Source organism: Moschus berezovskii, chromosome 28 (genome assembly GCF_049115385.1).
Source record: "Moschus berezovskii isolate FMDL1 chromosome 28, NW_MosBer_1.0, whole genome shotgun sequence".
Lineage (NCBI taxonomy): Eukaryota > Metazoa > Chordata > Mammalia > Artiodactyla > Moschidae > Moschus > Moschus berezovskii.
This window is the reverse complement of record NC_142487.1, coordinates 4,012,874-4,026,354: the sequence shown is the minus strand read 5'-3', so window position 1 is coordinate 4,026,354 and position 13,481 is coordinate 4,012,874. Positions and strand designations below refer to the sequence as shown.

Genomic DNA, 13,481 nt, shown 5'->3' with positions numbered 1-13,481 from the left:
ACACAGATGCGTGCAAACATACATCTGCTCCTTGACGAGAGCTCCAAGAATCTTCTCACGTGGTCCTGCATGGCTGGAAGTCTTCCTGAATAAAATAGACTGGATCCATTGGCCCACAAGTAATATATAAACCATAGCCATGCTTTAAAAAATGAGTCATCATTTTTTCAAAAGCTGTCGATATCAAGAGGGACAGTCAGCCTTGATCTCAAGCTGCTGGAGGTTAGATTTCATGGTAGTCACTTCTGGAGAGAGACTCTTATTTGACATGCTCTTCTTTTTTTATTTTTTCACTTTGTGTACTTTATATTTTTATTGGAGATATTTGACTGACAATATTAGTTTTGGTGTCGAACATAGTTGATTCAATATTTCTACAGAATATATTCCATTTAAAGTTATTATAAAATAATGGTTATATTTCCCTGTGCTATACAGTATATCCTTGTTTTTTATTTTATTCATAATTTGTATCCCTTAATCTCCTACCCGCCTTGTCTCTCCCCTCTTCCAACTAGTAACCACTAGTTTGTTCTTTGTATCTGTGAGTCTGTTTCTGTTTTGTTATGTATACTATATTAGCATGTTTTATTTTTTTAGATTCCACATATAAGTGACATTATACAGTATTCATCTTTCTTTGTCTGACTTATTTCACTAAACACAATACCCCCCAGGTCCTTCTGTGTTGTTGCAAATGGCAGAATTTCATCCTTTTTTTATGACTGGGTAATATTTCATTGTATATATATGCACCACATCTTCTTGATCCAATTCTTCCATTGATGGTCACTTCGTTGATTCCTTATCTTGGCCATTGCAAATATTGCTGCTATGAACATTGAAGGGCATATATCTTTTCAAATTAGTATTTTCATTTTCTTCAGGTCCATACCCAGATGTGGAATTGCTGGATCATGTGGCAGTTCTGTTTTTAGTTTTTTAAGGAACCTCCTTACTGTTCTCCATGGTGGCTGTGCTAATTTACACTTTCACCAATCGTGTACTAGGGTTCCCTTTTCTCCACATCCTCACTAATATTTGTTATCTGTAGACTTTCTGACCAGTGTGAGACATTGTGGTTCTGACACTGTGGTTTTGACTTGTGTTTCTCTGTGATGAGTGATGTGGAACATTTTTTCACCTACCTGTTGGCCATCTATGTATCTTCTTTGGGAAAATGTCTATTCAGGTCTTCTGCCCATTTTTAAAATTGGTTTGTTTTTTGATATTGAGTTGTATACGCTGTTTATATATTTTGGATATGAACCCCTATGAATCATATCATTTTCAAATATCTTCTCATTCAGTAGGTTATCTTTTCATTTTGTCAGTGGTTTCCTTTGCTATGCTAAAGTTTTTGAGTTTAAATAGGTTCCATTTGTTTATTTTTGCTTTTACTTCCTTTGCCTTAGGAGACAGTTCCTAGACATTTTAGAATGATAAATTTATAACCATAGAGAATTAATTCTTCTGAGAATGAATAAGAACAGTGGCTTTCATTTAACACTGCATCACTAACTTTTCCAATCATATACAGTCAGGAAAATGCTGGGGGAAAAGTCTTCTTGGGAAATTATTATTATTTGGAAACCCATTTAGGCATCTTCTTGTGAAATGTTAAAGATTCACATGTCACTAAGGAGAAGCAGATTGTCAGGCCTTAGTGGTGAACTCAGGACAGAGAGTGGCCTTAACTTTGCATCTTTTTACTAGGACTTTATGTATAAACTTGAGCTAGATGTTCCTTGCTGTGGAATCTCCTTGCAGATAAGTGAGTCACACCTGCCAAGAATGGCAGGGAGTCTGAGTGACACAATTTGTAAATAAATTACAGTGTTATTCTTCCACCTATGGAAGTTAATATAAATGATAATACAGATTGAGGACTTTTATAATACAAAAAAATTTAGTGACTTCTAAACTATTTCTGGAGAAGGAAATGGCACACCACTCCAGTGCTCTTGCCTGGAGAATCCCAGGGAAGGGGGAGCCTGGTGGGCTTCCGTGTATGGGGTCACACAGAGTTGGACACGACTGAAGTGACTTAGCAGCAGCAAACTATTTCTAGAGTCCCCAAGGCACTACATAATCATGAGAACAGCTAAGAACCTAGAGTTCTCAACCAACTAAACTGCCGTTGGGGTTTGCAACAAGTACGTTATTTATTTTCCTAAAAGAGTGGCTTTTCCCCTAGATTTGATTTCATTTATACTTTTTGTTTTATTCTGTTTCCTTTATTCTGTCATGAAATGATCTCTTGTTGAAACTGAAAGATAAAATGTGAGCAGGTATGTGCATTAATCCATTGATTTCCAAATCTTAGTTGTAGAGAAAATGGACAATGTTACAGGTGGCATGGAGACATCTCGCCAAACCTATGATGACAAGCTCACAGCAGTGGAAAGCGACCTGAAAAAATTAGGTAATCTGCAATGAGAGTGAACTATGAAGTCGAATCCCTATAACTCAGCGGTCCCTAACCTTCTTGGTACCAGACACTGACTTCATGGAAAACAATTTTTCCACTGACTGGGGGTTGGAGGATGGTTTGGGGATGATTCAAGTGCATTACATTTACTGTGCACTTTATTTCTATTCTTATTACATCAGCTCCACCTCAGGTCATCAGACATTAGATCCCAGAGGTTGGGAACAGCTTCCCTAACTCAACTCTATGTAAATGACCACAGTTTTTGTTTTTGTTTCAAGAATGACATGGCTCTAAACTCACATTCACCTGGAAAGACCTTAAACTTTCATGTTGTGTGTTAATCTTTCCTCATGATTTAATTCAAAAGCTTTAAAATTTTAAAATTAAGGACCAATTTTGAAGTTGAATCCCCTCCCCCAAAAAATACTATTGTGTACCAAATAAAATCTGAAGATCAATCCTGATGGGGAAATACCACAAATACCCTTTATCAAAAGCTCTTTTATAAAATGCTTGGTAAATTCATATTTGAAATATCTTAAATTGCACAAAATAATTGTAGAAATTAATTTTAAGAAATAGAAGATTCCAGCCTATTTTATCCTGTGCTTTTTTTCCTCCAAACTTTTTAAAGAAGAATTTTGGTGATTTTGAGGAATAGAAGATTCTAGCCTATTTTATTATGTGATTTTTTTCCCCCAATTTTTAAAAGAATAATTTTGGTGAACTTAACAAATAGAAGGTTATTGCCTTCTTGTCATCCTTCCTAGTGCTCTAGAAACAAGTAAATTCCCCTCCTTCCATGAGAAAAGTGTTCACCCAAGTTAATCTGTGCTGGTATTCTGCACCCTTTCCAATTTCTGAGGACCCAAGTCTAACAGAGATGTGGATTTTACTAATGCATGCAGTGAGCACATCACACAAGTTTTCTGTCCGAAATAGAGCACATTCCAGTTAGGAATAAAACTATTTTATTCTTGGGAATCTGTGACCTCACCCAAACACGTCTCCATCTCACCAACCTGAGTAACACACGTGTCTGATTCCAGGGGACCAAACGGGAAAGAAAGCGCTCAGCACCAACTCAGAACTCTCCACCTTCAGGTCGGACATCCTGGATCTCCGTCAGCAACTTCGTGAGATCACGGAAAAGACCAGCAAGAACAAAGATACGCTGGAGAAGTTACAGGCAAGCGGGGACGCGCTGGTGGACCGGCAGAGTCAACTGAAGGAAACTTTGGAGAATAACTCCTTCCTCATCACCACCGTCAATAAAACCCTGCAGGCGTATAACGGCTACGTCACGAATCTTCAGCAGGACACGAGCGTGCTGCAGGGCAACCTGCAGAGCCAAATGTACTCTCACAACGTGGTCATCATGAACCTCAACAACCTGAACTTGACTCAGGTGCAGCAGAGGAACCTCATCACAAACCTGCAGCGCTCTGTGGATGACACGAGCCAGGCGATCCAGCGCATCAAGAACGACTTCCAGAACCTACAGCAGGTCTTTCTTCAAGCCAAGAAGGACACGGATTGGCTGAAGGAGAAGGTGCAGAGCCTGCAGACGCTGGCTGCCAATAACTCCGCTTTGGCCAAAGCCAACAACGACACCCTGGAGGACATGAACAACCAGCTCGGCTCCTTCACAGGGCAGATGGACAATATCACCACCGCCTCCCAAGCCAACGAGCAGAACCTGAAGGACCTGCAGGATGTACACAGGGACGCAGAGAACAGAACAGCAGCCAAGTTCAGCCAGCTCGAGGAGCGCTTCCAGCTCTTTGAGTCAGACATTGTGAACATCATCAGCAATATCAGCTACACAGCCCACTACCTGCGGACACTGACCAGCAACCTGAATGAAGTCAGGACCACGTGCACGGACACGCTGACCAAACACACGGACGATCTGACCTCCCTGAACAACACGCTGGCCAATATCCGTTTGGATTCTGTTTCTCTCAGGATGCAGCAAGATTTGATGAGGTCAAGGTTGGACACAGAAGTGGCCAACTTGTCAGTGATTATGGAAGAAATGAAGCTGGTGGACTCCAAGCATGGTCAGCTCATCAAGAATTTTACCATCTTGCAAGGTAAGTGGAAATTCTGAACTTATGTTATTATCTATGATTGTAGAACAAATGACCCTAAAACTCGACAATTTAAAACAATAAGCCTGTATTACTGTATAGTTCCTGTGGGTCAGGGATTCGGGAGTAGCTTAATGTAAGTCGGTGGTTTGGGCTCAGTATCTCTCATGAGTTTGTAGTTAAGATGATAGCTGGAACTATAGTCTTCTTATTTATCTATTTTTGGTTGTGCTGGGGCAGGGAGGTCTCTGTTGCTGCTCACAGGCTTTCTCTAGCTGCGGCAAGTAGGGCTCCTCTCTAGTTGTGGTACACGGGCTTCTTATTGCAGTGGCTTCTCTTGTTGCAAAGGGTGGGCTCCAGGTGCTTGGGGGCTTCAGTAGTTGTGGCACCTGAGCCTAGTTGCCCCGAGGTATGTTGAATCTTCCTGGAAGAGGGATAGAACTCATGTCCCTAGATTTAACTACTGGACCACCAGGGAAGCCCTGGGGCTGTAGTCTTCTGAAGCTTTAATTGGGGCTGAGGAGCTGCTTCCAAGATGGTTCATTCATATGGCTCTTGGGCTTGTTGGTTATTGGCAGGTGGCCTTGGTTCCTCATCATGTGAAATTGCTTGAGTGTCCTCACAGCAGGGCAGCTGGCTGCCTCCAGAGCAAATGATCCAAGAGAAACAGAAAGAAGGAAGCCAAGATGTCTTTTAGCCTCAGAAGTCACATACCATCATTCTACCATATCCTCTCCTTTAGAAACAAGTCACTAAGTCCATCTCACACTCGAAGGGGAGGATAATTAAGTTCTATTTCTCAAAAGGAAGGGAAGCATAACTAAGAATTTGTGGACAGTGCTTAAAGGTATGGAGAAGGCGATGGCACCCTACTCCAGTACTCTTGCCTGGAAAATCCCATGGACAGAGGAGCCTGGTAGGCTGCAGTCCATGGGGTTGTGAAGAGTCGAACACGACTGAGCGACTTCACTTTCACTTTTCACTTTCATGCACTGGAGGAAATGGCAACCCACTCCAGTATTCTTGCCTGGAGAATCCCAGGGACGGGGGAACCTGGTGGGCTGCCGTCTATGGGGTCGCACAGAGTCGGACACAACTGAAGCGACTTAGCAGCAGCAACATCTTAAAGATATTCCATTAAATGTTTGTGAATGAAAGACTGGTTAATTTGGAATTTTTCAGTGCCTAGCTAATTTCAATGCCATTATAAATTGGGCTCCTTTGGAAGAAAGATTCAATCTTTTAGATCATGGAGTGACCATTAAGAGATTCCTACTTCCAAGTGCCATGAATTCCACAGAGGAGGGAAATGCTATGACTTACATATAAAATCTGAGTTTTACTCCAAACCAGGTCATCCCTATAAACTGAAAGTCCTTGGATCAGACTAGATCATTTTTGAGCTTTCAGGAAAGCAATAATCATCAGAATGACTTCACTAAGAAGAAGGCCAATGAACTTCATTTTATTTCCTGACAGTAACAGAGATAGTATATTGTTTAAACTAGGAGAATGAAAAATAGCATATCTGGACTTCAGCGAGGCTCCTGGCAGTGACACCCTTCAGAACAAGGTGGAGCAATCAGTGATGGATGAATGACCAATTAGATGGGTTTATTGGTCGGATTCGTTTTCTGTGCTGCATGCTGCTGCAGCTGCTAAGTCGCTTCAGTCGTGTCCGACTCTGTGCGACCCCACAGACGGCAGCCCACCAGGCTCCTCCGTCCCTGGGATTCTCCAGGCAAGAACACTGGATTGGGTTGCCATTTCCTTCTCCAATGCATGAAAGTGAAAAGTGAAAGTGAAGTCACTCATAGCAAATTACTAAAAACTCAGCACTTACAGCACCCATTTCTCATCTCACAGTTTCTGTGGTCAGGAATCTGGGTACAGCATAGGTGTATCCTTTGCTTAGGGTCTTGCCCAGGTACAGGCTCAGTGAGGGGCTGTGGTTTCATGAGTCTTGACTAGGGAAAGCCTCATTTCCACACTCCTTCAGGTTCTTGGCAGAATTCATCTGTTGGCAGTCTGGATGGTAAGATGGGCTGTCAGGTCCTAAAGGTCACCCCAGCCCCTTGCCATGTGGCCATCTCAAACCATTGCAGCTTCTTTACACCCAGCAAGGGAGTCTCTCTCACTCCAGCCTGCAAAGATAGAGTCTTATATAATGTAACCTAGTCAAGGGAGTGACAAACCATCACCTTTGCCATTTACAGTTGGTCAGAAGCAAGTTACAGTTTCCATGCTTAAGGGGAAAGGATTATACAAGGGCATGAGTCACTGGGAGTCACCCTTGGGTGTAACTGCCATGGTAGTCGAATGAGTATAAACAGTGATAGTTAAATGAGCCCCTCTGAGCCTGGAAGCAGAGCTGAGTGGCAGATGGCAGGGACCTGCTCAATAGCTTTGCAGGGACTAGCATGAGGACACAGATGACGGCCAGTACTTGTGTGATGTGAAACTGTGTATACTAACTAACAGGTCAGAGAATCCTGATCCAAAATGATCTCCAGAGGCTGGGACAGTAAAGAGATGCCAACAAAATGAAATAGATGGGGGAGACATGAAAATCCCCACTTGTAGATAGAGAAGACCAAACATGAATGTTGATGGCGGGGGGGCATGACTTAGAGGAAGTGTGCATGAAAAGCGTGGGGCATTTTAGTAGATTGTAAAGCAACTCAATGTGTCTGCCAGGGAAGCTCATGTGATCTTTTGCTGTATTAATAAAAATATGATCTCCAAAATGAGGGAGGTGACACTCCCTCCTTTTAGCATGGCAAAACCACTCCCAGAGGATAGTGTGTATGTTAAGGAGCCCGATCAACAGGGGGTGCTCACAGACCAGCATGCTCAGAAAAATAGGACCAGGGTTAGTGATGGGGTCTAGAAACCATGCACTGTGAAGAAGGATGGAAGAACCTGGAACTTTAACCTATAGGAGAGATTGCTTAGTGGGGAATAAGGCAGCTGTTTATAACTATTCAAAAGGCTGTCATGTGGAAGAGATTTTAAATGACATCTGAGGCGCTCCAGAGGGTGAAACAAAGACTAGTGGGTACTCATTAAAGGAAAATAAGTTTTAGTTTTTATATAGTGTTCCTTATAAAAATTGCTGTTGCTTGAAAATATAATGGGTTCTGTGAACCGTATGTGTGCCCCGGCTATAGAGGGGCTGGACAATGCCTGTCAGGGTTACTGTAGGTGAGAGTCATACTCTGAATAAAGAGTGGGCTTTCACACAGCTAGACAGTTCTTCAGTGCTTGATTTATTTATTACGTATATTTATTTCTTTTCCCCTATTCCTTCTCGACCGAAATTCAGAATGAGGGGAAATCTCAGCAGACTTGCAGTCTCACAAAATAAGTGCTTTCTAATTGTCTCTTAAAGTTGTAATACCCTCAACAATCCTAACATGGTATTCTGGATATTTTCTAGCTATAAATGTCTTTGGAGATGTCATTTCCTTAGAGAAGGGGGGCTACAGTCCATGGGGTCATAAAGAGTTGGCCACGACTTAGTGACCAAACAACAATAAATGACATAGGTTTATCATTCCATGATTTAATTGTTAATTTAATAAACAGTTGACATATGAATTGTTTATTTTAATTGTTTATTTAATTGTTAATGAATTAACAGTTTAATTGTTCATTTCTCTTCTGCAAGGAAACGTCTGACATATTTAGTTTATAGAGTGTGTCTTGACAGCTAGTATATGAAATACTCTAGTTGAAGATTCAGAGCCTGGCCTTAAATGAGTTAATGTTTCCATTGTTTCTGATTATTTTTATCAACTGAAGTTAAGTATGAGTGTAATGACTGCTTTTCATGAATTACCCCTGTGACACCCATTCTGTAAAGCAGGTGTTCAAAAACTCATTGCCAGTTATTCATGAGGAAACTAAGGCTTCGAGGGATTTAAGGAACTTGGTTAAATTTACATAAATGATAAGTAGCTAAACGGGATCTGAGCCCAGACTGTCTGGTGCAAAGCCTGTGATGCAAACCCCACAGATAATCACAGAAAATGCATGCCCTTCGTCCTGGCCGCACCAGGGGAGCGAATGAGGCCAACGTGACGGGATTTCACTCTAAGTGTGGGGGAGAGTTTTAAGGAAGGTGGTGACATGACCTGATTTATATTTTTGAAAGGTCATCCTGGATGCTGGGGGAAGAACAGATAACCAGAAAACCAGGAAGATAATCCTGGAGGCAGCAGTCCAGTGAGGGGTAGTGGACCCATTGTGGGTGACTTGGGATGGATGGTAGCAGCATGCATGACCAAAGTGGGTCTTCTCAGTCAGGAGGAATCCTGGAGAGAGAATCAAGGGCAGCCCTGCTCTTCCCCAGACAATAGCCCTGACTGGCCTTCTGTGGCTGTGCCTGCAGGGTGAGGAACGCTTGGGCTGGAGGAGCTGTGAATGTTCAGAGCCCACCCAGATCCCTTCTTGACCACATTTGGTGTGCAAAACCCTGGATTTCCCTCCCCAGAGCGTCCCAAGCCCAGAGGCACCGGTACACTGATGGAGTGGAGTGCTGTGGGCAGAAACTGGACACAGGATCAGGTTAGCTGTAAGGAGCTGAACAAGGCTCATGGATGGATCAGACATGAGCAGGGGGGAGGAAGGGGCATCTCCTAAGTGTTTAGCTTGAGCAACAAGGTGGATGCTGGGAAAGATTGAGGGCAGGAGGAGAAGGGGGCGACAGAGGATGAGATGGCTGGATGGCATCACCGACTCAATGGACATGAGTTTGAGTGAACTCTGGGAGTTGGTGATGGACAGGAAGGCCTGGCGTGCTGCAGTCCATGGGTTGGCAAAGTGTTGGACACGACTGAGGGAGTAAACAACAACAGCGAGGTGGATGGTGGTGCTGACCAGGAGACGCAGAAAGAAAGGCCTCTTTAGATGTATTGAGTGGGAGATGTCTCTTAGGATGGGGTTTCTGACTGTCTCTGAAAGACCTCAGGGCTCGGTTTCTGAATGGTATCTTCTTTTTCCCATTCACTTTTTTTTATAATTAAATTCATTTTCATTGAAGGATAATGGCTCTACAATATTGTATTGGTTTCTGCCAAACATCAGCATGAATCAGCCATAGGTATACCTACGTCCCCTCCCTCTTGAACCTCCCTCCCCATCCTGCCCGTCGAGGTTGTTACAGAGCCCCCAGTTTGAGTTCCTGAATCACATAGCAAATTCCCATTGGCTATCTGTTTTACATATGCTAATGTGTTTGTTTCCATGTTACTCTCTCCTTACATCCCACTAACATTTATGCTTGGTCTGTTCATTAGCTGCCCTTTCTGTGACTTGACCTGAGAAACTTCTCAAGCCAAGACACCCCCTTTCTATTCAATCTGTTCAACTTCCTCCAGGACGGGAATGCCCACCGGCGATTTCAAGAGAACCAGAGGCAGGAGAGGAATCAGCTTCCGAATTCCAGTGGTCCCTCCCACACTTCATCTCTGGCATCTTTCCTCTTTCTCTGTACCAGATCCCACCCCTGGGCATGAGGGAGACTTAGGATGGAGCAGGGTGGGATTAACATCGGCCTAGGTTAGGTTTGCCTCTGCAAGATGCCGAATAACCTGATGCTTTCCAGGAAATTCTTGGTGACTCACACTGCAAGAACCCTAATGCTTCTGGCACAGTTCAGCCACAGCAGACGTGTGCCTCATGAGGAACTGAAACGTGAAGCTGATGGATTAGATGGCTGAGCAAGATGATCATCTGGAACTAGATATGAAGTCATGTACTGAATCCTGGAGAAGACTCTTGAGAGTCCCATGGACAGCAAGGAGATCAAACCAGTCAATCCTAAAGGAAATCAACCCTGAATATTCATTGGAAGGACTGATGCTGAAGCTGAAGCTTCAATACTTTGGCCACCTGATGCAAAGAGCTGACTCATTGAAAAAGATCCTGATGCAGGGAAAGACTGAGGGCAGGAAGAGAAGGGGGTGACAAAGGATGAGATGGTTGGATGTCATCACTGACTCAATGGACATGAGTTTGAGCAAACTCAAGGAGATGGTGGAGGATAAGGAAGCCTGGCGTGCTGAAGTCCATGGGGTTGCAAAGAGTCAGAGACGACTGAGCAATTAAACAACAACAAAATTGAATCCTGACAACAATGATCTCTACCTCCATAAACCCCAGAACCTTATGAAAGGCTTATTTTTTTTGTTGAAGATAATGTAACATTTTTTATCCTAATTTGGTACATGGAAGACTTCATACTTCATAAAACACACTCTTAGGCGGCAAGTTTACCTCACACCCTAAGCTACTCCTACAATACATGCAGGTGTAAATCGCATCCTCCTAGTACAACCAGACAGTTCCCTGCACCTGCTTTTCTGGGAGGACCATGAGGTTTAGTGATGAGAACAAGAGCTCTAGAGCCGGAGAGCCCTGGAGATGAGTACCAAGTATCTGTCTACCTATTACAGTTATAAGGACTTAATGAGATAATGTTAATAAAACAGTGCAGTGCCTGGCAGAGGCTTAGCTCATATTCATACCCAAGTATTAGTATGTTCAGTTCCTGTCCAGGTTTTTCCCTCTGCTATAGCCCCAGCCAGTACATCACCGTGGAGGACAACATTCATGTCCACAAAGAATACAGTTGTATGGACGCAGGCTTTAAGGTTAATGGGAGTTCAGAAGTTCTTACTGCTGGCTTCCTGGTGCCCAGCCCTGGAGAGGAATCAGACTGGGTGCTGCCAGTCTCTGGCTTTCACTCATTTTTGATCCATGTTATACATTTATTTTTGGCTCTGCTGAGGGCTCCTCTCTAGTTATGGTGCATGGGATTCTCATTGCAGTGACTTCTCGTTGCAGCACTCAGACTCTAGGGCGAGTGAGCTCAGTAGTTGTAGCACATGGGCTTAATTGCTCTAGGGCATATGGGATCTCCCCGGATCAGCTATCGAACCCATGTCTCCTGCAGTTGGCAGGTGGGTTTTTAACCACTGGACCACCAAGGAAATCCTGATCCACGTTTTTTGAGTGCAGGCATTCAAAGGCATTGAAGCACACTGTGGCCAGTTGATGAGAAACAGTGGCTTATATATATCCTCCTCTGTGGACAAAGAGCTACCATGGCTTTCCAGATGTCTGACTATCTTGAACATGAGGTCAAGAACCAAATTATTCTTTAAAACAATTGCCAAATATCCTGTCTTAAATTTCCTTTTAATTTGTATATTCCTTTTCACCTAAGAGCAGCAGAACAACTTTTTCATATGTGGGTGTTAAATAAATGTGATTCATTTCACTGCGTGAGAAGAAAAATATGTCAGATGATATTACTATTTTTCTGTATCTTCCAACCTGACTACTTGTGGTTCTAAAATAAAAGTCTCCACGATGTTGAGTGGCAGTAAGAATTAAAGTGGTTTCTCTATTTCCCGTTAGGCACGAGCAGTTTTTTGGAAAACAAGTTGTAAAGTTATTTCAGGGTTAGGATACAGGACTTGGCCCTTCTCAAAGCCTGCAGCTTGGTGGCCAAAGCAGAACAGCACAGTATTTAAAGTCTCCTATCCTCTTTAAGATGTTTGTTTAAAGGACTCTGGTGTTTAAGGCCCCTGGCTCTGGAGCCTAGAAGCCTGGGGAGAGGTTTTGCTGACAGTGCAAACACAGCTGTCCTGAGTTCTGATCTTGGTCATATATGGGCATTTCTGGAGGCTTCATTCAAAAGCTATACCAGCAACACGGTATCCTGGCGTTTCAGAATCCCAAGCCAGGGGAGCTCCCTGGTTGTCCAGTGGTTAGGACTCCACACTTCCATTGCACAGGACACGGGTTCAATCCCTGGACAGGGAACTAAGCCACATGGCAAAAAAAAAAAAAAAATCCCAAGCTAGGCAGCCAACCACGTGGCCTCCAGTTTGCTGTTCTGTACAGGACATCATGTCTGCCCCACATGTAGCGTCATCATTTTCTCGAATCTGAATTCAAGTTATTGCAAGGGCTCATGAATACTATCTTGTCATTTATTTCAGAGTTTTCACTTTTAAGGCACTATCAGTGGCTTATATTTTATTTCATTTTACTTTGACTTTAACAGCTTCACCCCCCCTCTAAAAAATAAAGATTCAAGTAATACCTAAAATCCTAGGATCATGCAGATGCCAAAAGCAATACTGGCATCCCAGGTCCTTGAGGAAGATATACCCCTAGCATTAGTGATCAGCTTTGTAGGGGGATCCAGTCCTGACTTTTGAAATGGTTTTAGCTTTTTTTCATAGTGATTGTTAAAAAGAAATAAATAGCAAACATCTAGGTTTTAAGGAGCGAGCAAAGTATTGTCTTAATGAGCCAAGTATACGAATGAATGAATCCCTGAGTACAGGGCACACAGGTACGTTTCCCCATAGCCCAGTGTTTGAAGGCAGAGTTCCAGCCTCCGGCTCTAGCTCTGTGAGATTTTTCCAAGGCTGGGGCAGCTGTGGATGAAGACGTGGGTCCTAGCAGTGTGCCTGCTAGGAGTTTATCCACAGCCATGAGTATAAAACATTATATTTAACTTTTCAGTATAACAGAGAACATAGTTGTTTTTTTAATTGGAGGATAATTGCTTTACAAAGTTGTATTGGTTGCCCCTCTTGAGCCTCCCTCCTGCCCCCACCCCACCTCTCTAGGTTGTCACAGAGTGCCAGGTGGGGCTCCCTGTGTTATAAAGCAGCTTCCCACTAGCTATGTATTTCACACGTGGTAATCTGTATATTTCAGTACTACTCTTTCAATTCATTCCACCCTCTCCGTTCCCAATTCCATCTGTTCTCCATATCTGTATCTCTCTTCCTGCTCTGCAAATAGGTTCATCTGGACCCTTGTCCTAGACTACATATATAAGGGTAGAGACATATTTGTTTTTCTCTGACTTACTTCACTCTGTGTAACAGGCCCTAGGGTCATCTACCTCAGTTCAACTGACTCAAATT

The 13,481-nt window shown here is 43.1% G+C and overlaps 1 protein-coding gene across 1 annotated transcript in view; it reads left to right on the top strand.

Annotated features, from left to right (window-relative positions):
• The window catches only part of COLEC12 (collectin subfamily member 12), a 185,224-nt gene that overhangs the window by 152,731 nt on the left and 19,012 nt on the right, over positions 1-13,481 (top strand). The window contains exons 4-5 of the mRNA XM_055417125.2: positions 2,327-2,425; positions 3,484-4,530. Coding sequence (XP_055273100.2) covers positions 2,327-2,425; positions 3,484-4,530 — 1,146 coding nt within the window. The remainder of the gene's footprint in view (positions 1-2,326; positions 2,426-3,483; positions 4,531-13,481) is intronic.